We start from the raw sequence: 24,825 nt of genomic DNA on the forward strand, positions 1-24,825 counted from the left end.
GCCCCACTGGTAACGTGATTTGACATAAAAAAGAGTTAAAGTCTGCCACAGTTCAGTTTAACAGGGGCGCATAATCCTACAAGGGGGTGAAAAAATCGTCTGCTATTTTATTGTTACAAGACCCATGTTGGATGATGCTAAGGCACTCAGCCTATGTAATTGTGGCCCATATAAGATCTTATTTTAGACTATTTGGATTCACCCCCTTTGATTCATCAAGACCCATGTTGGATTTCACTGATTTTTTTAGTACTTTAAAAAGAATCCCGTTTGCACCTATATGACCTTGTGTGGGACCTAAGAATTGTTTCCTCTCCTTGCTAGAAAGGAAACTGAAAAAGGTCAGATTGAATGGTCACAATGAAACAGATCTATATCCTTTTTCACTTCTAAGGGGAGCCAACAAAACGGAGTTTACTAGCATTTAGGAAGTGTGGATATGAGAAATTCTATCTTAGAAAAAAAAATCCATGTAAAATGAGTTTACTAGCATTTGACTAACTCATTTTCCATTAAAATTTTCTTTCAGAGATGAAAAATGTTTTTTCGTTTTAAAAAAAAATCAGAGAGTTCAACCCAGCCAGTGAGTAGAAGGTGCCACTAGTGAGGCAGGTCAGATTGGGGCACCAAAACCATCATACCACCCAAGATTCACTACATAATGAAGATTTATTGGTGTCTACTCAGTTTAAAATTTATTAATGTCAAGTACAAGCCAGCATTATTAGCATGTAAGGGTGTCAATTTTGGCTCGGGCTTGGAGGCTCTCTGAATCCTTAACGAGCCGAGCCGAGCCGGCTCTCTAGGCTCGTTAATCTTAACGAGCCGAGCCCAATTTAGGCCAGGCTCGGCTCGGCTCGGCTCGTTAAGAATTTAATATATTTAAATATATATATTATATATTAATTTATGCATTAAAAGGGTTGTCCAGGGAGTGAAAGGAGGGGGGGCAAAATATGTCACTTCATTTTTGGAACCCCATTTGTTACTAGGACCACCCCCCATAGTGTACAAAAAGTAGTCAAATTACACTAATAGGGCTGTCCAGGGAAGATGAGGGGTGTGAACATAATATAACCCGAGCTCGGTAAGGCTCGCGAGCCACTCGCGAGCCTGACCGAGCCAAGCCGAACCGAGCTTTTGAGCTTAACGAGCCGAGCCTGGCCTGGCCAAGCTCGGCTCATCTCGTTTACACCCATATTAGCATGTTATGTTCATAATCACAAGAAAATTTCACCAGAAACTTATTGGTAACATAAATCGTGCAAATGTGTATCATATTAAAAAGACTAAAGCCCTGTTTGTTTTGGATTTTCAGAATTGATTTAGAGCCCAAAACTGTTTGTTGGACTCAAATTTACGTTTAATTTTAAGTCTAATAAGGCCCTGTTTGAGAAAAATGATTCAGAGAACTAGCGTTTTTAGTGAAAACGCATTGGAATCCAGACATTTTGGACCGGCACTAAAACACATTGATATTAGCTATTTGGGTTCAATAATGGTTGGGCACTTGGGCTCCATTGTCCAATGCAAATGTGGTTTGCTTTCTACCTCGGAAAGAACTAATAACACTGCCTTATAAAAGAAGGTCCAATGGCATTCGAAGAGCATAATATAAAACAAAAATACCCAAGTGGGGCTGGAACAACTCGTACCGACGTACCCTACATAGGTTGATATTAGGAAAAATTGCCAATGGGGGACGTCAAAATACAAGAATTGCCAGCGGAGGGGGGGGCACACTTTTGAAAAATTGTTAGAAAGGGACGAAATGGGGGTTTATCAAGTCTCTAAAAGGGGGTTATCAACCCTCTAATTGGGGTTATCAAACTCTTAAAAGGGGGTTATCAACCCTCCTAACAATTTTTCAAAAATGTGTCCCCCGTTGGCAATTCTTGTATTTTGATGTCCTCCATTGGCAATTTTTCCTTGATATTTACACTTCCTAGTGTTGAACCTTCCGACTTATATACACCAGTATTAGATGTATATAAAGTGTACATAATTAGATGGGATTGGGATTGAGCCTCTAATGGAGAAATTGTCCTTCAACCTTGAGCTCTGAGGTTCAATCCCAGCTTACCTATCCAAAATAAGAATTAGATAGGATTTTTCATTTATGTCACTTAGCTAATAATGTACTACGCTAAAGAGGTATTCTAGTAATTGGCTCAAGATATATAATAAAAACATGAGGAAAAGGATTGTACGCTCGAGCGTACCAAGCTTATGGTACGCTTGAGTGCCCAATCACATGGGTCCCACAATTTTTGTGGGGATCCAAAGCATTCATTTGCAAGGCCCTATCATAGATAGGGTGTGTACCAAAAATCAGCTCCATTGAATCATCCTAATCCCTTCAAAAGTGGAGGGCAAAAATGGGCAGATTTGCAGACAAACAGTATCTGTCCATTTTGACCTCCACAAATGGATGGGTTAGGATGATCCTATGGAGCTGATTTTTGGTACACAACCCATCTATGTAAGGGCCTTTCAAATGAATGCTTTGGATCATCCTAACAAAGTGGGCCCACATGTGCTTGGGCACTCGAGCGTACCATAAGCTTGGTACACTGAGCGTACAATCCTTTTCCTCTAAAAACATTCCTATAGATCTCAAAAAAACAACAATGGCAACTCTAATTTATCAGTTTTGTTTGAGACAGTAATTACCTAAGTTTTGTCAATCAAATCATTACCGCCCTCATAATTTTCCAGCAAATTAAATGAAGAAACACATCACTTTTAATGGTACAAACAACAAACAGCACTCACATCATATACATCTCCACCAAATGTACCGAGCAGACACTGAAATTGGTGTATATTGACACTTGGGAACATTACAAGCATAACTAGACCTGACATGGTGCCTAAGATACGAAGGATATGACAAGTAAGCTACTTGGCATGACATATAAATCAATGTCTCACTAGATTTCAAAATTTCAACAGTTCATTCCATCTGCATATTAGAAATTGAATTTTGCACACTAATGAATCTTGATATTCTGAAACTCCAAGCCCAACACATTTTTCAGTCCAGCGAATATTAGACATTGGGTTTGATACAAGAGAAATATATGAGGAAAAGGATACAAGAGAGATAGATGAGGAAAAGAAAACTGTTTTCCAGAGATAGCAGGTGCATGTAATGAATGATACAAGCTTTTTCCTCATAACTGTGAAGACTTTCTCATATATTGGAATGTATAACACCACCTCCGTGAATAAATAACCTTTTGCAACATCCCCAAAATAAGAGTTTCCAAAGTCCTACCCATTTCTGGAAAACATGGCCTCAACTCAAACCCCCTGCTGCTTTGAGTGCAGAGCTATTTTTCAACTACCTCAAACTGACATCTTGAACCCTTCTCTTTAAAGAAACTTTTAAATCAAAAAGGAAGAAAAATACCTTACTTGAAACTTGAAAGCGACCAATAGATAGGCTACTCACACTTGATAGAGCGGTATATGTGACGGACAAACAGTAAGGAGGCACGGAAACCAACAGCGCCGAGCATGAGGAAGAAACCGTAGCAAATGCAAGCCATATAACCGAAAAAGAATGTGGTTTGCATGAACCCAGACATATCCGACCGAGCATGGTAATAGTACAAACAGTAGGTGTAGATAAATATGCCAGTTGATCCTCCACAGAGAAAGGACCTGCATTAAACAAGCAGAATATTAATGGTTTGAGAAAAGATCTATTAAACTAACCCGACATCTGATATGAGGGTAAGCACCTATTTAAAGGGAAAAATATAATTACAGGAGCATTCTCAAGTTTCCTAGAAAAGTAACAAAATCACATAATGATTGCGAGATTCTGAACAGCATACTGATGCAATTTTTTTTTGTTTTTTGGAATGGCAAGCATCAGAAATAGCATACTGATGCAATTACCAGTTAAAATGTTATAATATACCTAAATGTAAACCCAAAAAATAAAAAGTCACGTGGCACGATGACTCAATGTTAGGGTGGGCCCAAGCTTTGATTTAAGGATGAGCCCTTTCGTTAGTGCCTTTAAGTAGCCTCCACTCCCTATAGGATCATTTAGCACATTCCACTTCAGTTAATGCTTTGTTGATGAGCAAAATTATGTATCTAAAACCTTGAAATGGCACGTACAATCGCAGATTACCGATTAATAATAGGAGGAAATATGCATACCAATGTAATGTTTTTGAGTACTCAAATACCCTAGTTACTTTCATGCGTGAAGTCCTCTGAACGGGCAACTTCCCATGTGTGAGATATCTTCTACAAATCACATTGATTTTTGACACGCGGGGAGGTTCTCTTTTCAAGCTAGAATGAGAAAATATCTCTCTTCAAAGTCATCTAGAATCAATACCCCTGCCATGATAGACAAATTGTCCCACAAGTAGCATGCTAGGAAAATAAATTATTCGCCACAACCACCAAAGAAGATGGACAAAACGACTTAGAGCCAAATCTGCATGGTACCAAAATGGTGCAAGTTGAGCTAAATAAGTCAATATGGATACATGCAGTGCCCTTAGCGATCAATTGGAGGCATATCCATACTTCCCAATCATTTCAGTCCCAAACCCCATAATAACAGAAATCACCCACTTTCCATATCATCATGCTCTGGAAAATCATATTTTCCAAATAGAACAAGTCACTCATATCTGACTCCACTGTTCTTAGTGATGGAATGGTGGCAACCAATACTTCCCAAACATTTCAGTGCCAAGTCCTTTGACAGTGCAATTCCAACAATTGTCTCCCCCCCCCACCCCCACACGCAGGGAGCGTGGAGTAGCAACACCAATATGAAGATAGACACAAGCACCAACTAAAATAATCTCGTGAGGGTTTGAAAACCCATTCCACTTTCTTCTGATTCCCCTCGTTCTCTCACTTCTTCAGGAGCAGCTTCAGCAAGGGTGGGAAAAGGAGATAGCCATCTATCTGTCTCTCATGAGGGTTCAGAGCCTGGTCGAACAACAATAACTCACGATGGTAATTGGTAAATATTTTCTTAAACCACCCATAAGAACCACGTTCTGACTCTTATCTAGAGAATATCCAACAATGGGTTCCATTGAATGAATAATGGATCCGGAGCAAGAAATTGGGTATTGCTCCTTCAACGCCTCGTGTACACTACCACCGAAGTATTATCCATTTGTAAATGGATTTGTAGTACCCACGCTTTGGAGAAAACTCCAATATAACAAGTGAAAGGAGCCATGCTCCTTCACCTGCGTTAAAGAGCCAATGCTCTCTTCACAAGAGATGTCTCAAAAATAAACCTTATTCAATCTATCTTTCTTTCCTCGTGCCATTACATAATATAGAGAGTCAAAATCTAAGAATAGCAACCCTAAATACTTGCCTAACAATTATTCGTCATCTCCTATCTGAAGCAACAAAATAAAAGCAAGAGATACGACTAAGATAATCCTAAAATAGTAATCCCGTAATAGACACTTACCATATCCTAACACTGCCTATAACTTAGCCAAATCAGGTTCAACTCGCGTAATCTTAGGCTCTTTAGATAGGTAATCGAAAAACCTTTCTAAAACACCAAAATCAAGCTAAATAGGCCAGTTTTGACGCCCCAAAAAAATACTACAGCACCACCACCATCACCTTCCAAATGCACAAAAAAGAAGTTGAGAATCCTTGGTGCATCAACTCATATCGATCACGCAAATCAAGTGACTTCATTGAAATAAGGTATGAGAGACTCAAAATTCATCACCATCAATTCTTTTACCCCAGGCAAGATTATCACTTGGAACATTAAAGGCTTGAACAAGGAATATATCTAGTAAAGAACAGTCACTTTCTGTTGAACCGTGATTATGCATAGTTGCATACAATGCCCAGATTGACCACGATTCATGCAAGGCCTTCTTAAGAAGATTTTTGTTTGCCCAATGTGGTATAATGAAAAACTAATGTTGACACAACCAATTTTTTTTTACCTAAAAGCCTAAACAAAAAATATAACTAGCTTCTTTCTGTTCAACCATGATTATGCATAGCCAAGATTGATCACGATTTGTTGTACGGATGTCTTGTATTCTGGTATTGATTCATCACCCCGGAGGACTAATCTACGCAACACAACGTGCCCCAGTCGGGATTTCCAGAGCAACACTCTGGGAGGAAAATTTAATTTCCGCTTTGTGCTATAAGGGTATTTCGGTAATTCTTGATGTATTGGCATCAATATAGGAGCCACGTATTAGGGTTCGGGTGTAAGAGGTTTGTAACCCTATTATCGAAATAGTGAAACTCTCCTCCCATGGACGTATGCAAATCCACATATCTGTTTCCCTAAGGTTGCTGAATTTGACAATCGGTACACATGTTGAAATCCCACACTTGTACACGTATACCCATGCAAGATGCAACATAGCATATACACATTCACCTTATCATAGAAAATATATGACATGCTTGCAAAAAAACTATGGACATGATGAGCCACTAACCACACACTAGCATTAGCAATAACTACAAGACCTCAAACCAAAGCATTTTTACCATATACAGCATTTTTTATTCTTTCCATATTGACAGCAAATTACGAAACAATGTTTGACCATGAGATGAAATCAAGGTTACAAATGTTACCGTACACTAGGATTTTAACCTTCGAACTTATATTTCCTCGTAAATTCAATGCACTCTGTAAGTTGCAACATAGACAAGATACGATGTCAACCAACCACATTGGGCATCTATCTAATCAGATCAAGAAGATGAGGGGTCAAGGCTAAGTGTATCAGATTTCCTTAGAAATAAACTACTGAGTGGAAATGGAAATCCAAGAAAAAAATTGGAACAAATTTAAGTTCTTAGAGGATATATTGTAGCAGCATGTAGAAATCTCGCATGAGATACTTGAAGAGCTAAGAATACTTCTAGTAGATAAAAAATAGCATGAAATAATGCCTTAGAATTCGAGGAGGAAAGCAAACACCTAGTCAGTTTTCAGTGACTAGTGGATTTGAAATGTAGTCTCACACATGATATATATTTTTTAGTAGATCTCTCTCTCTCTCTCTCTCTCTCTCTCTCTCTCTCTCTCTCTCTCTCTCTCTCTCTCTCTCTCTCACACACACACACACACACACACACATATATATAGAGAGAGAGAGAGAGAACGGTTTCTACACACTAGTGTAGATAAGTTATCTACACACTAGCTTAAAATACAGTGGAGGGCATATTGTTTGGGTGATCCAAACCATTCATTTGATGGGCCCTCACATAGATAGGGTGTCCACAAAAAATCAGCTCCATAGGATCATCCCAACCCTACGATTTGTGGAGGTAAAATGGACGTGTATAAACCTTCACAAATCTGTCCATTTTTTGCCTCCACGGTTCGAAGGGTTAGGATGAGCCTATGAAGCTGAATTTTTGGGCACACCCTATCTATGTGAGGGCCCATCAAATGAATGGTTTGGATTACCCAAACAATATGCCCTCCACTGTATTTTAAGCTAGTGTGTAGATAACTTATCTACACTTGAGTGTACAAACCGTTCTCTCTCTCTCTCTCTCTCTCTCTCTCTCTCTCTCTCTCTCTCTCTCTCTCTCTCTCTCTATATATATATATATATATATATATATATAGAGGAAACTGTTGGTGCGCTTAAGCTCACCAAACTTATGGTGAGCTTAAGCGCCCAATCACATGGGGGGCCACTTTGTTAGGATGATCCAAAGCATTCATTTGAAAGTCCCTTACATAGATGGGAGGTGTACCAAAAATCAGCTCCATAGGATCATCCTAACCCCTCCATTTGTGGAGGACAAAAATGGACAGACACAAATCTGCCCCATTTTTGTCCTCCACAAATGGAGGGGTTAAGATGATCCTATGGAGCTGATTTTTGGTACACCCCCTATCTATGATAAGGCCTTGCAAATGAATGGTTTGGATCACCACAGAACATGTGGTACCCATGTGATTGGGGAGCTTAAGCGCACCATAAGTTTGGTGCGCTTAAGCTCACCAACAGTTTCCTCATATATATATATATATATATATATATATATATATATATATATGAGGAATGTGTTGGTGCGCTTGAGCGCTGGAATCAAATGGTGCGCTTGAGTGCACCAATCACATGGGTCCCACAATTTATGTGAGGATCCAACAAACCATTCATTTGCAAGGCCCTATCATAGATAGGGTGTGTACCAAAAATCAGCTCCATTGAATCATCCTAACCCCTCCAAAAGTGGAGCGCAAAAATGGGCAGATTTGTGGTCTGTCCATTTTGACCTCCACAAATGGATGGGTTAGGATGATCCTATGGAGCTGATTTTTTGTACACACCCTATCTATGTAAGGGCCTTTCAAATGAATGCTTTGGATCATCCTAACAATGTGGGCCACATGGGTTTGAGAGCTCAAGCGCACCATAAGGTTTGAAAGCTCAAGCTCACAATCCTTTTCCTCTATATGTATATATTATGCTCTAAAACATGTTTATAACTAATTATTAGTATTCATGTGAAAAAACATAGTAAAAAAGTAACTTTCAATTCAATCAAGCACATCAGGAGTCAAACTATGTAAGCAGAGCTTTTCAAAACTTTCCGCTGTTAGCTCAAGCTAGCATATCCTTTATTCAAAAAGTTCTGAAGATTTCAAACTTCTCTTGGACTCGGGGAAACTTTCAAAAAAAAAAAATTCAATCAAGCACATCAAAGACTGCCATGTAAGAAAAAGAGATATAAATATTGGACTAAATAACTAATTATTTCATAGGTTATGCTCATTTTTACTAGCAGCAAATTAATTTCAAATATGACATCCGCATTTTGAAATAGTCGATCCTCTCATTATTTTATGCTTTTACCCTTGGCTATACAATTCCTAACAAGCCACCAACAGCCAATAAGAAGTTTAAAATCCACAGTGCCAACAGGCCCGACACCATAACAAGAAAAGCGCAAACAGTATCTCCCTATATTATATGCATATGATTATTTTTCTGATAAAAAATTATGCCACATAAATTGCAATACTTGCCTATAGTAAGTGTATAACTATTTCATTTGTTATTAACAATATAAATGTTAAAACATAGATTAAGAAGATGATATATTAAAGATACGCATATTCATATTATATGGAGGAACCATGTTCCTTTGAAGGGTGGGATCCTTTTCCTTTGAAAATAAAACACACAAAAAACAACAGAGGGAAGATAAACTGCCTAAACTGAGAAGAGAAACTTTGTGCAAAGCATATCTGAATCAAAAGATGCAGCATACCTCCACCACCATTCATGGTCTTCGGCAGCAAGCTGAAAGTATGTCAGTGCCACAGTAATGAAAGCCGTGACGACAAGGAGAATAATGAAGACTATGAAGAGAATGCTGTAAATGGTATAAGTTCTATGGCCCCAGACACTGGCAAATATGTAATAGAGTTCAATGTAGATGGCACTGAAAGGTAAAAACCCAGCCATCGCCATCTGCGGAATAGTCCCACGGTACCAAGGCAATGGTGGAATCTCTCTCGGATACTTAGTGGTACGACAAGGAGCTTGGAACTCAGCCTTGCTATTCTTCCCAGCAATCCCACCCAAAACGAGCAACGGTGATGTGACTAATGCCCATATGAGAACAATCACCACAATTGTGCCAAATGGCAAGGCTGCTGTAGCACTATACACTATAGCAACGGTGTTGAGGAAGCAGAAGGTCAGGAATAGAGGACCACAGAAAAGGCAACCAGCCAACAACAGATTCCTTACCTGTCAAAAAAGTAGGAAATTTTATAATGGCAATTTTAAGAAGAAAAAGATACAAATATATATTCAGCATTAAAATCCTTGCAGGTTTAATGGACGAATAAATACCCAATTTGTTCCTTCAAGCTGGCAATAGAAAGATGTTGCAGTATAGCCCGCAATACCAGATGTTAAGGCATAAATGACTACCAGTGCAGTGAATAGAGCTCCTCGGTTGTATGGATAGAATACCCCAACTAGCGCGAGTATAAAAATGAAAATTGTACTGAATACATGCATTGAACCAGATATTAGATGAATCCAAAAAAGATGACATGCAACTTACACAATGGTTGATTATTTCAACAATTAAATGAATATATTGATATATGGAAGTTTCTGTAATCGTACTTTCGGAGTGATTGGATCAAACAAAAGAGGCTAGATACTTACAGAGTGAATAGCTGAGTGCCCGAACCAAGTGCAGCGGCAAACAAAGACTTGTGCTTTGGGTACCTAAAGACATCACCATGGATATACTTCCATCCAGTTTCTTCTTCGTCGTCAGCTGACTCCTCGTCGTGGGCATACCTTTTACACAAAAAAAGCACAACAAATTGTTAAAGTATAAAAGATTAAATAATGCCTTCTCCAACAGCTTAAGTTTTCGGAGCAACTGGTTGTTTTCACACGGTATCAGAGCAAACGTCCTGAGTTCAAAACTCCTTGATATTAAAAAATCCACATGTAATGACCAACCCAAAAGAAGGGCCACATGTGCCATGTGTAAGCCAACCCTAAAAAGAGGGGCCACACGTGTGTGTGTGTGTGTGTGTGTGTGTTGGGGGGGGATGGGGCGAGGCGGGGGGGGCATGGGGGTTGTTAAAGTATAAAATATTAAATAATGAATACTCAAAAAAAGGTTTTTCACACAGATGAAGCACAAGTTGATTCAGCAACTTGGAAATATGAAAAGTAGGAAATTGTAGAATGGAGATACTCCTTACTTTAGAAAATCATTCTTAAGCACTCTCATGAGAATAGTGGCAAGAAATCCAGTCAGGAGGAGAACCGTAACACACGAGTTTATTATTGAGAACCAATGGATCTCCAAGTGATGCGGCATCATTGAAGACTGTGAGTACTTCTCCATCCTTTTATCAAAAGGCGTATCAGTTTCTTTCCATTTCACACTGTACATGAATTCGACATCAACCTCCTTGTCCTCAGTGACATCCACCAAGGATTTTGGATCAGTGCGAACATTAATCTCAATGACACGGTCCTTATTGTAAAAAATCTCAAATTGGATATGCATGTAAAGAAAGTAATTGTAGTCGATGGGATCAGTTTTGCCTTCCTTATCGATCTTCCCCAAAAATCCCCATAACGGCAAATCATCATAGTACATCTGGAAGTAGTAGTCCTTGATGACTGCATTCCGGAACTGGGCTACCTCATCCTTAGACAACCTCTTTTTACAAACAACTTTGGACTCTTTCTTGGTTAGGAAATTGAGTTTGTAGGGGGCATCAACCAAACGATCACCATTCAAGACTTCGCCGAGAGCTTCTTTTTTCTCAGTTATTTGACCTGCAGTTTTATTTCAGAGAGAGGACCCCGTGAAAAAGGGAAACAAATGAAAGATTAAAGAAGCCCAAAAGATGAGATGCCCAATATGAACCTGGTGAGCAGAATGGAAGATCAAAATACCGATATGTCTCACTGCAATCATATACAAACACCGAATCAGGAAGCCTTAAAGAAATGAAAACTTTCACAGACCAGCACAAATCAAAGGCATAACTAACCAAACAATCCAAAATTACAAAACTTTTCCAAATTAGTGTGTTATTCACATCAAAGCAAACGAGTAATATCTAACTACACAATTTTAAAAAAAAAATCCCACTTCTTCACCAACCATGTCACAATTTTAAGGATCTTGTAAACTCTAGATTCTCATTAAAGAAGAAAAAAAAATAGAAATAACTATTCATCAAATAAAAACACCACCTGAATCCACCCAATGAAAATGAAAGAAAGCCCGTGAGTCTCAAATTATGACTAAATTTACTCTAAAGATGAAGAAAATCCAAATATCAATCGTAATCCTCATCAGAATGAGATTGGAATTGGTATCAAACACGTAATGTACTTCCCAAGCACTTTCAAAACATCTTAAGCCCTATCACCACTCAACAAATCCGAATTCTCAGCCCAAACCTGCAAAAACGCTGAGAAAAATAACAAAATCATAAAACCCTAGCAGCCCCAAACAGGTACCCTGCCCCGCGAATCAGCAAAAGAACTCAAGCCCATTTTGGATTCCATGAATTTTCTGGAAAACATTGGAAAGGAAAAATATTTCTAAAAAAAAAATCCTACTTTTTATTACATATGAAAAGATATAAACTTAAACCTGTCCTAAAGACCTTCAATTTCAGATAATTTCAATCCAAACCATGGAAAGAAAAACTTTTTCCTCCAGAAAGGTTTTTCTTGCAATCCAAACAGGTCCTAAATCGCAAAAATTCACTCAGAGAGACAGTAGATCCAATCCAAAACAAACAAATTTTCATTAAAAAGGGCCAAACAACAATCCAACAAAAGATCTACTCTGAAACCCTAAAAAAAAAGGAAAGAGAGAAGAAAAATAGATTACCTAGGGTTATGAAATGGTCCAACCTTGTTTGCATAGAGAGTGACAAGATCTCCCTCCTTGTATCTGTGATCGGATCCATCTGATTTTACTCCAATTCCCCAACACAAAACAAAAATCGCTATTGCAACCAAAAAAGCCATCTTTTTTCCCATCTCCCACTCTCTCCTTTGGAAGATGAGAGATCTGTAAATTTTTCTAGTTTTAATCTACCTCTGAATCTGATCTGAGAAAAAAAACCAATTTTTAGGGCTTTTTAAATCAAATCAGAGGTTGGTAAGTAAAAAAGCGCCACTTAAAAAGGGAGCAATGATAAATTCGCACCACTGTAGGATAATTCGCACCCCTGTAATATGGACGTTGGAAAGCGTTGCAGTGGTGCGAATTATCCTACGTGGGGTGCGAGTTTATTATCTCCCTTAAACGGCTTTATTAGTAGGTGTACAGGAATACAGACGGAGTGCTCAATGCGTGGGGAGTGTGTCTTGGGCACTAGTGGGTGCGCATTACGCACCTTTGTCGTGGGGTGGCGAGGGTAGTGTGTTTTTATTTTTATGGTGGTTTTTTTGTGGGATTCGGTTGTAGATTGGTTTGGATTTTGATTCATAATGGGCCCCACTAGATGTATGGTTTACCATCATTGGATCCAGATTGGCCATTAGTGGGGCCACATTTGTTGTAGATTTGTTTGCATTTCATGTATTGGACTTTGATTAAAAGTAGCAAATGGGGCCCGCTAGTGGGAAATCTGGATTCAATGATCTTAAACCATACATCTAGTGGAGCCCATTATCGTTCATAGAACAAATGGGGATCACTGGTGTCCAATCTGGATCATAAAAGTCCCACTACAAGCCATGTGTACGGTGGAGATGAATGTGATGTTGAATGATACCAGAGCCCCGTAGAGAGATTATTTATTTTCTCAAACGAAGTTTACTAAGCCACCAATCCACCATTGTCACTACTTACATGCACGGAAATGATTGCTTCTGTGGTGACATTGACTCCTCGTCCCCTCTTTTTCTTTCGTAGGGAATGATGTCCTCTCTCTTTCTCTCTCTTCCATCTCTCTCCTCCCTTCCCATATTTGATAATGACACTCCTAACTTTTGGCGGGAATTTTAGGAATTGCAGGAAAAAAAAACCTAGCAAATCCCATTAACTTCACTGTTTGGATTAAAAACTCCCTAGGATAAAACTTTTACTGGCAACCAAACAGAGCAGTGATTTTCGAGGATGGACCTATTCATATTTTATTGCCCAAAAAATTGAATGGTAATTTGCAAAAAAATAAAATAGTGGGGGCCATATTATTCAATGATCTACTTCTTGTGGCCAACCAAAATATGTTGTCTGGAAAATCATCTCTATTGGATAATCGGATTATTATGGATGGTTTGGATCATCGAATGATGGGGGCTCTACTCTATTTAAAAATATGTGCCTTTGACACCGTGTATATATATATATATATATATATATATATATATATATATATATATAGAGAGAGAGAGAGAGAGAGAGAGAGAGAGAGAGAGGAAACTGTTGGTGAGCTTAAGCTCACCAAACTTATGGTGAGCTTAAGCTCCCCAATCACATGGCTCCCCAATCACATGTGGTGATCCAAACCATTCATTTGCAAGGCCTTATGATAGATAGGGGGTGTACCAAAAATCAGCTCCATAGGATCATCCTAACCCCTCCATTTGTGGAGGACAAAAAATGGGCAGATTTGTGTCTGTCCATTTTTGTCCTCCACAAATGGAGGGGTTAGGATGATCCTATGGAGCTGATTTTTGGTACACCCCCTATCTATGTAAGGGACTTTAAAATGAATGCTTTGGATCATCCTAACAAAGTGGGCCCCCATGTGATTGGGCGCTTAAGCTCACCATAAGTTTGGTGAGCTTAAGCTCACCAACAGTTTCCTCATATATATATATATATATATATATATATATATATATATATATATATATATATATATATATATATATGTGTGTGAAAAATGTAAGATATGAAGAGTTTACTTGTGAAATATTTTTGTGTTTGTGTATTTATTTATAATTTGTAATTTTCTCCAGGGAAATGCTGACTCTCCAATTTGTAGAGGTCCCTGTACAAATCGGAGGGTTAGGATCATCTTATGGAGATGATCTGTGAGGTACAGCCTATTTACATTGTGGCCTAACAAATGAACAGTTTGGATCATCCTATGAAATGGGCCCCACTACTTTTTGAAAAATAATAGACTCCAGACGCACACATCATATAAAAATCTCTTTAAATAGAACCCATGTTTGCAAATTTTCGTTTGGTTCTCACGTGGGTGGAATTTGGTCCGGTAATGTAGATCAGATTCAGCTTGAATTAAGATGGGTTACATGTTCATGGGTTTGTGGAAGATAGGATAACTTGAACTTTTACAGTGATGGAGTTATTAGTTTTTTTGGTGAATAGATAGAATGGGAGTGGCTCCACTGGTTCATTATTTTTCAAAAAGTACTGTATGACTCACACCATAGGATGATCCAAACGATCATTTCTAAAATCATTCTCATAGGATGATCTCAACCCTTAGATCTATAGAGGTTTCCATAATATGCAGCTCCTCAATAGATCTTCGGGTTAGGATCATCCAATCGAAATGATTTTTTTGGGCACTTAGGGTTAGGATCACCCATCTACATTGTGGGTTAGGATCATCTCAGGGTTAGGATCACCCATCTACATTGTGGCCAATCAGATGGATGGTATGGATCATCCTATACAGCACCTTTTATTCGGGCTTACATCATATAAAATCTCCAGTCCATGTGTGAAATTCTTCATTGCATTATTACATTGAGGGGGGGAATATGTAAAATGACTTAAAAGGACTCAGGCCCCTATTCCTTTTAAAATCCAATTTCATTTGCTTATTTCTTCTTTCTATGAGTGTTTCAGTTAGTCAGATTGAAGTAAGTGAGAATTTATATGATGGGTGGCCGTGAAAACACGTGAAGTCTAAAAATGTAGGTACGGCCCACTCTTTTTGATGATCCAAACCGTTCATCTGTTTGGGCACAACGTAAATAGGTTGCACCCCAAAAATCATTTCCATAGGATGATCCTAACCCTCCGATCTGAACTGATCTGAAAATGGAGATTTTCAAAAATCATTTATGAAATATTCTACAGATCGGAGGGTTAGGATTATCGTGTGGAAATGATTTTTGAGGCACAACCTATTTACGTTGTGTATAAACAGATGAACGGTTTGGATCATTAAAAAAAAGTGGGCCGTACCTATTTTCTTAGACTCCACGTGTTTTCACGGCCACCCATCGTAAAAGTTCTCAACGGAAAATGGACACATCTGTCCTTTAAGAATTAACAGGGCTAATTTCGTCATAGTCAACAAAGAAAGTACAGTTTCAACAGCCAACGGGAAATGGACACAACCGTCATATAAAATCTCCAGCCCATGTGTCAAATTCTTCCCGTGGATTAGATTAGGGGGAATGATGTGTGAAATGACTTAAAAGGACTCAGGCCTCTGTCCCATTTAAAATCCAATTTCACTTGCTTGTTTGCACTTTCTAGGGGTATTTCAGTCAGTAGGATTGAACCACATCCCAACGGTAAGTAGACACATCCGTCCTTTAAGAAATAAGAGGGTTAATTGAGTCATATTAAACAAAGATAGTACAGTTAGTCAGTTTCAACATCCAACTGAAAATGGACACATCCGTCCTTTACAAAAAAAGCAAGGGTCAATTTCGTCATATTAAACCAAGAAAGTACAAATTTCATCAAGAAAATCTCTAACCGCCTTAAACCTCTTCAAATCCCAATCAATAAAAACCCAAAACCCTTCTCAGTTTCATTCCAAACCATTTCCTCTTCATCTCTCTCTCTCTCTCTCTCTCTCTCTCTCTCTGCAAATCTCCTCTGTTTCTTGAATCCATGGAGCTTTTTCCTTTCCTCCTCACCATCTATCTCCTCACCTTCGTCTTCCCCTCGAAGACAATCTCCTACCCTTTCACCATTCTCCCGCAACCCACTGAAACCCAACCCCCTCTTTTTTACCATCCGCCCCACTCACAAAACCCTAATCAAGAAAACCCAGTTTCCATTTCCCCTTCCTCAGACCAAACCCCTCTCGCCCCAATCTTAACAAGCTTAGGCTTCCAAGAACTAGCCATGGCCATCCCATCTCTCTCTTCCACATCATCATCCCTAATCTTTACTGGCCCCACCACAGTCTTTGCCCCTTCAGATGACTCAATCAGAACCTGCCCATCTTGTTCTCTCCCTCGTCTCCTATCCGAACACATCGTGCCCGGTAATTTCTCTCTCTCTTACCTTCAAAACCTCTCTTTCGGTACAAAACTCGAAACCCTAAACCCTAACCATTGTATCACAATCACATCTTCATCTCCCACCGTTGATAACTCCACCAAGATCTTCATCAACGGCGTAGAAATCATCCGTCCTGATGTCTTCGACGACGGCCACGTCATCATCCACGGTCTTCAGGGTTTCATCGGCCCTCTCTCCTCTTCCTCCTGCAAAACCCCATTACAAAACCCTATCCTCGCATCTCCACCTCATGCGTACGTTAGCAACGACCCATCTCTATCCTCCTCATCGGCTATCATGCGCCTGATGCTAAGAGACGCCATGGTGAAATTACACGACACGGGGTACAGTGTCCTCTCTTTAGCCATGAAGGTGAAATCCTCTGAGCTTTTGAGTCTTCAAAACATGACTGTTTTTGTTTTGGATGATGCGTCTATTTTTGCTGGAGGGCATGCGTACGTTAGCAACGTACGCTTCCATATTGTTCCTAATCGGTTCTTGATGCATGAGGATTTGATTAAGTTACCGGTGGGGACCACTTTTCCGACTCTGGTCCACGGTCAGAGTCTAGTCGTGACGAACCCTGGTCCGTCGCTGCGGATTAACTACGTGCCTTTGAAGGTTCCTGATGCGATGTTTAATTTGAAGATTGTTGTTCATACTATCTTTTTGCCTTTCCCGCATCTGAGTCCAACGCAGTTTAGTTCCTCTTCTGCGATGGATGGTGAGGTTTTTCAGATTCCTTCTAAGAAGTATGTGGAGATGGGAAAGATGTGTGCCTCACCGGAGGATTGTGCGATGAGGCCCACGGTGGTGGGACAGATGGTGAAAGATGATGGGTTGTGAGTTTTTTTTTTTTTTTTTTTGTTATGTGAGAATGGTTTTTCAGTGAAGATTCTTTTGTGAGTGTGAGTGGGTTTTGCTTTGATACTTCTGTTGTTGTATTGTGTTCATTGATGAATTGAAAATTCTTGGTCATGTTCTTTGTTTTCAGGGATTTTTTAGTCTTTCATTGATGAATTGAAGATTCTTTTACGGTTGTTCCTGTTCTTTGTTTGGAGGAATTTTTCAGTTTTCATTAATGAAATGATAATTCTTGTTTCTGTTCTTTGTTCTGAGGAATTTTTCAGTCTTTCTTTGATGAATTGAACATTCTTGTTTCTGTTCTTTGTCTTGAGGAATTTTTTAGTCTTTCTTTGATGAATTGAAGATTCTTGTTCTGGTTCTTTGTTTTGAGGAATTTTTCAGTCTTTTGAGGGCTTCAGTTTCTTGTTTTTTGAATTGGAATGATATCAGCACAGCCATTTTTAATAATTGCACAAACCCAGTTTGTCTTTTCTCTTTTTAATTGGGTTGTGATAGCTTTTTGGGTAATGTAGTGACGTTAGACAGATCTTTAAATAATAAAAAGGCAAGATGAGTTAGTGCAGATATCAAAACTTGGTCGTGCTAATATCATTTCCACTGTTTAATTGTATATGTCTTCATGATGTTTACAAGAATGAACACTTGCTGGGAGCTGCTTATTTGCTTAACATGAGAATTTTTTTTCCATGGAATATTAGTTTGTCCAGTGGTGGGAAATGGAAGGTGAGACAGGCAGAGAATTGAGAGTGCATGTGTATGAGTGTGGAGATGGTGGGTAGTGGCTGAAAACAGGAAAAAGAAAAAACTCTACTCAAGATAGAGTTTTCTTTCCCTGTTTTTCAACCACTATGCACCATTTCCTCACTCATGCCCTCTTAATTATCTCCCTCTGTTACTTCCTTACCACTACTCTCTCACAACTTATGGTAAACTAATATTCCATGGAAAAAAAAACATGGTTGGCAAACATGGCCTTCATGACAAAAGGTGAAGATCATTTGTTTTTACACATGAAAAATACTACTAATGATGGGGAGTTATATATATGCTGTAATAATGTATTGCTGGTACTGATCTTCATATAAGGATTGCTACAAGCAGTTGGAAGAAGAGGGTCTACACTTTCATTTCATGCTTTGTGTAGAGAATTTTCATTTGAGGGTATTCGATCAAACCATGTTCTAATGTTTGGTGGAACCTTGTGCACACCTGCAAAGTGGTTTATTGCTCTCCTTTAGTCCACCTACGAATTCTAGCAAATTTTCATACTTTCAGGATTCTAGCAAGCATTGCAAGAATTGGAGATTTGGGGGGGGGGGGGGGGGGGGAGCAACGAGAAAAAGAAACCGTGAATACAAAGGGTTTATTTGTTGGACGGTTGGACCACAACAATAAAAAAAGCTCAAGCGAATAAGCCTAATGGTGAGAAACCAATAATTCTATTCTCTGTAGAAGAGTCTTGTTGTCCGATTTAATATGATTGTTGTTGATGTTTAGACATGCAAATATGAAGCTCGTCGAGAAGAGCGGAATGCTAGATTGAAGGGCGCCCTTGCAAAAATCAGCTCCTAGGACGCCCCTATTGGTGGATTTTTTGTAAAGTGAAGCGCCTAAAAAGTGGAAATGTGCCTAAAATGGTATAAACCTCAGCTTCCATGTTTGAAAAGACATGGTATATAAACCGGCGTCGTATTATCCTCAATTTCCACTTGTACAGAGTTATATTATAGTTCTAAACTAATTTATAGTACCGTACGAGTAAATGCACTTGTACAGAGTTACACTCTAGTTCTAAACTAATTTATAGTACCGTACTAGTAAATGTAGACCCTTTTTCTATAGAGTTTAGGGTAATTTATAAAGAAATTGCGTTATATTTCTGAAATTGACATGTTGAATAGAGTTTTATTTGATTTCGCATCCACCTTGCACCAACACACTGCAAACATGAAAGAGGAAGAAGAAGAAAAAGATGAAGAAAGAGGGAGAGAGGAAGACAAAGAAGAGTGGCGATGAAAAAGTTGAATGCAATGGAAAAATAGAGAAGAAAACGAAGAAGAAAGAAAAATAAATAATCGATGGTGGAAAAAAATGGAAGACGCCAAAAAAAGAAGAAGAAAAAAAAGAGAGGAATAAGGAAAAGTTGGGATCGAGCCAGGGACATGTGGAGTTGTTAGAGATAATTAGGTCAAGCAAGAGGTTGCTTGAAGCATTACACCCAAGGTATCTAATTTAGAATACCAAGTGTGTTGCCCCCAGCCCCTATATATAGAGATACACTAGGGTTAAAGACTGGTTAATAGACTCTAGCCCATGTAGGCCCACTACACCGGTCCATTATCTTATTGGGCTTATATTCGAACATACATGGGTTATATCTTATACCCAACAATCTCCTCCTATGTTCTACATATAGCACAACCCAATAGATAGATAGTGTGATGTCCAAACAAATATTGAATCATCCATAACACCATATCAAAAAAGATCTGTAATCCAACTGAAAACAATAATACTTTTAAGATTAACCAAGAGTTTTAGAAATAATCTAAACTCAAACGAAAGGTAGTTTCACATATAAGTGAACCCCACCGATCTTAGATGAATTCATTCATGAGGTATGATTCTCATCGAGATCCAAAATAAAGTTCCACAAAAAAGTGAACTCTATACATACTGAAATGAAAGCATAGCCTTTATGACTTTAGAATATTTACTCATCAAGTAAGTCATCTTCATCAAAATCCAAATCAGGACAAGCTCCTCATTTTTCGCCAATTCCTGTGAATTACCAAATATGAATTTCATGAAAATGAATCCAATAATTTGTGTAAAACACTAAAGTATCTAGTTCTACCTGAAGAAGAACTTAGTACAATTCCATAATTCACGAAAGTATATAGTTTTACCTGAAGAAGAACTTAGTACAATTCAAAAAATGACTGAAAAAATATCAGTATCACTCTCACCATAAGCACCATTGTCAAGTTTCAATAAAGAACAAGACCTAAATAGCTTCTTCTGCAAAGAACCATTCCTAATTGTCAAGTTCCAATAAAGAACAAGACCAAATAGTTTCTTTTGCAAAGAATCATTTCATGTTTCTTTTTGGAATGTTACAGTCATCTTATCCATATTTGAGTTAAGTTGCATCATCAAGTTTGGAATGTACAACCTTTCCCAAAAATGACATGTCATCAAATGTGGAATGACACACAACAATTGTAAACATCATTGAAACATATCAAGTGCCTATCTTGGCCAAAATGGAGATTAAAAGATTCAAAATAACATGGATGTAGGTTAAGTCCTATCTATACAGACTTTAACCACATCTCCCCCACAGTTTTGAAGATTCGATCTTTGGTCAGTCTCTTTGTGAGAGCATCGGCCATATTATCCTTCGATCTCACATCAATCAAAGTGATAATCCTGTGTTCAATGAGATAATTCAGCATGGCATGTTTCAGCCTACGATGTCTCCTCTTACCATTAAAGAGTGAGTTTTTCATAATCATAATTGTAACGTGATTATCACAAAACACACTTAAGGAATTAATTCTTAACCGAGTCAGTGGAATGTTCATAATCAGAGTCTTTATCCATTATGCTTCATCACCTGCAGAAGCTAGAGCATAAAGTTCTGATTCCATGGATGACAGAGCAAGGCAAGTCTACCTCTTCGACTTCCCCGCAGCAGCAGCTCCACCCAGGGTAAACACATAACCACTGGTAGACTTACTGTCTCTTAATTCTGAGCCCATGATTCATCATAATATTCTTCCACGATAAGTAGATGGCCACCATAGTTTTGAGCATACTCTTGAGTACACAAAAGGTATCTCATCAGCCTCATAAGGGCATGTAGACACCCCATTTTGATCGAACCTAAACCCTTGATTTTGAATAAAAATCCCTTTGAACCAGTAAAATAGTGTCCCTAAATCAGCTTTAGGGTAGGTTAAGGTCCTAAGTAGGTGTCCGTAAAATTTTAGAAGAATTTGATGAAATTTTACTTTGAAAGATAGGCCAAATAAGTGTGTAATTTCCTTAAAGAAAGGAGGGTGTGCCATTACCAACCCTCGTGTGCAGCAAAAGGCAAGGCTCAAGTGCTATCCCCTTGTTCTGCCCGAGTCGCCCTTGTAAAGTAAAAAGAGTGGTCACAAGATGTTAAGCAGGGGCTGTCCCGAATTAGGGGAAGGCGATGATTTAGAAATGAGTTGGAGTGCCCAAGGAAGAATAAGGGGGTACAAGTATATCATTCCCTATAAAAAGAAGGGGCTAATTATCTGAGAGGGGTTTGTTCGTGTGAGAAATAGGGCCAGTATGTCATTTTCTTTTTGTAGGGGGGGTTAATTAACTGCATAGGGGGTTGTCCCAAGGAAAACAAAGGCACGAATTTTTCGCCTACCTATATAACCCAACGAATTAGGGCTAGAAGAGGGCTTCATTTTTTTTCTCTGAGGAGAGGGAGCTGCATCCTTGCAGAGAGGAGGAGAAAATCGCCAGAAACCACCGAGGGGAGGAGGAAAAAAGGGGAGAGAGGGAGGCTCGGCCTCGGCTTGTCTTCCCCAGCGCCAACTCCGGCTAGCCGCCCTCACCCCATCTTCTCTGAGCACCCTTGTCGCCACCAGCCACCAGGCTCCTTGCCGGCGGCCGCATCCTCCCTCTTCCCCCACCACCACCACCAGGGTTTGAAGAGAGATTGAGTTAGAGTCTGAGCTATACTTGAAGGTCTTAGGGGTCTGATCTCAAGAAGGGGAGAAGGAGTTGATTTCGTGGACCCGCGATTCGGATCTCGGAGAAATCATAGCAGGAGAAGAAGGACAAAGATAAGGAGGTAAAACTCTTCTCGTTTCTTCTTTATAAAGTTATCCAGATCCTATCTCTTGCTTGTGTCGCTTGGATTTTGCATCAGTGGCTAATATTCTAAAAGAAAATTAGCTTTAATAAGGATGATTTCTTTTGGGTTCTTTAAATTGCTATTTTCTCTGATTTTGGGATTGGCTAATTCTCCTTGATTTTCGTTAATTACTCTCCTCTCGGATGTATGTTTAACTGATGTAAGAAATCAGGTTGTTACTCTACTCCATGTCATGGGTATGAGTACTATCTGATTTCACAGGAGACCCCATGTCGAGGGTTTGTTTGTGTGTATCACTTGATGTTTATTTCTTTACCCTATGTTGTGGGTATTACTGGAAGGATTTGTTTTCAATTATTTCTGGAGCATTTGTAGATTCCTGGAGTTTGACATTTTCATATATTTCCTGAACCTGGCTTTGGTTGAGTTAACCCTTGGTTTCTATATTTTGATTTGAAAATAGCATGTGTTAAGTAGATGATGTTTCCGGCATGACTGGCTTTGTTATCTGATCCCTTTTGGATTGGTTCTAATACCTGATCATTGCGAGGATGTCATTTCCTTGAGACATTCACCTGTATTCGTAGCTGAATATGTTTTGGGCCTTCATTTCGGAGGGCAATGATAAGATTACTTGGAGCCCGTCTTTATGTTTTGTGGCTCACCGCTTCGCACTTGGATCTGCACAAGTTGACGTCCCCTGTATGCACTGAAATTTTTACTAATTGGAATTATCATAATCTTTTGATATTTCTAATACTCTTCTTATCTTAAGCATTGAGTTAGGTTGTGAAGACAATAATGAATGGACTGTTCAGGTGAGATTATCTTGAAGCTTATCATATTTGTTTAATTTTATTTAAATAAATTGTTTTAGGAAAGAAGGAGATCAGATGACTACTCTATTCGATATTATCGACATGAGTACTGTTTGATTTCAAGGCAGGATTAGAAATATTATCATGTGTATTATGATATCAGATGATTACTGTAGCATCATCTGATTTCATCCTCATATTGGGGTGGTGTTTGTGGTTGGGCATAGAAGTGTTTGATATTGTTTTTGCTTTATTAGGCTATCCAGCGGCTGGTCTGGACTAATTTATGTTGCTTATCATTTTATGATTGCTATAGGTTGTGTATTTTTTAATTGAAAATTCTTCTTTGCTTAACACTTGATTTATTTTTATAATAATTGAATGGAAATATGAGTTTACTTGATAACTTTTTTCTTCACTTTGATTAGAGACTAACTCAGTCTTGTTAGAGCTTTGCTTGCTTGGGATCTTGGACCGTTTTCTCTGTTCTTGGGGCACTTCTTTACGTGTTGTGGTTCGTCTTTTTGAGACGCTAGTTGCTTGTTCGGGGTTTCCCCTTTAGATTTAAGGCTTTGCCCTAGTTTGTGGTATTACTTGCGTGTTCCCTTTAAGATTGAAAACATTTAAAGGTCCTAAGCATTGGAAAAGCTTTAAAATTCAAAAACATTAGAAATTTAAAACTCAAAAACATTTGAAAACTTTAAAAATATCAAAAACATTTGAAAATATAAAAAATCTTAAAAAATCTGAAGTGTGAGTGTTTCTTTTAGAAGCGTATTAGGCGAGTTCGATTTTCGAACTACGTTGGCTTGATCCTCTTCCACGAGGTACGTAGTGCAGCTTGGGATACATATCCCAAGTCCAGCCAAACTTTGTAAATAAATGCTTTAACCTTTTTTTTTTCTTCTTCAAAACCTTATTTTCAACAAGATCTTCCTCTAGAGTTAGGAGTTTGTCCTAGATAGAGAGTTTTAGAGTTAGGAGTTTGTCTTGGATTTGTTGTGTGCTTGTTTGTGTTTGTTTTAGAGTTAGGGGTTTGTCCTAGAGTTATAGGAGCGCCTCCGTCCGGTCAGTTGGCGATTCACATCGCCGACTGATGACTAGGTCTAGGATGCGTTAGCAATCCTATTATTTTTCTTAGGGCACACAGCCTAGTTACACATAGGTTGTAGGAACCATATGCATTAGCTTAGGGCTAACCTGCATTTAGTTAGGGCATATAGGGTGTCCTAAAATCTACAATCAACTGGAATTTAAATAATCGTTAAAGAAGCTTTAATAACTAGTCCGGTCTTTTAGATCGAGTCTAAGGTAGATGTCTAGGTGTCTTAGGCATCATAGCTTAAAATAGGCGCGAATAACTACGTTGCCTTGATTCTTGTGGAGGCGGGGATACGTAGGCTTCTTTGGATGAACATCAGACCATCCGAGGACTCGGGCTAATCATTTAGAGTCTTAGGATTTGTTGTGTAATTATTGTATTTCTTTTGATATGTTTTCTTACTTTCTTATTTT

General features: G+C 38.7%; 2 protein-coding genes across 2 annotated transcripts; one reads left to right on the top strand and one right to left on the bottom strand.

The window, feature by feature from the left end:
- Positions 1-2,970: 2,970 nt before the first annotated feature.
- Positions 2,971-12,661, bottom strand: LOC143863686 (transmembrane 9 superfamily member 2). The gene is made up of 7 exons (XM_077374437.1): positions 12,418-12,661; positions 11,437-11,477; positions 10,760-11,345; positions 10,206-10,343; positions 9,882-10,038; positions 9,292-9,776; positions 2,971-3,669 (listed from the first exon to the last, which is right to left on the bottom strand). The coding sequence occupies exons 1-7, from the start codon at positions 12,567-12,569 to the stop codon at positions 3,450-3,452; spliced, it is 1,779 nt and encodes a 592-aa protein (XP_077230552.1). The 5' UTR covers positions 12,570-12,661; the 3' UTR covers positions 2,971-3,449.
- Positions 12,662-16,318: 3,657 nt separating this feature from the next.
- On the top strand, positions 16,319-17,807 carry LOC143863796 (putative fasciclin-like arabinogalactan protein 20). The gene has a single exon (XM_077374561.1). It carries the CDS (start codon positions 16,366-16,368, stop codon positions 17,605-17,607), a length of 1,242 nt encoding a protein of 413 aa, XP_077230676.1. The 5' UTR covers positions 16,319-16,365; the 3' UTR covers positions 17,608-17,807.
- The last annotated feature ends 7,018 nt before the right edge of the window (positions 17,808-24,825 follow it).

This window comes from Tasmannia lanceolata, unplaced genomic scaffold (genome assembly GCF_043159265.1).
Source record: "Tasmannia lanceolata isolate RefF3 unplaced genomic scaffold, GAP_Taslan_0.1 ptg000044l, whole genome shotgun sequence".
Taxonomy (NCBI): Eukaryota; Viridiplantae; Streptophyta; class Magnoliopsida; order Canellales; family Winteraceae; genus Tasmannia; species Tasmannia lanceolata.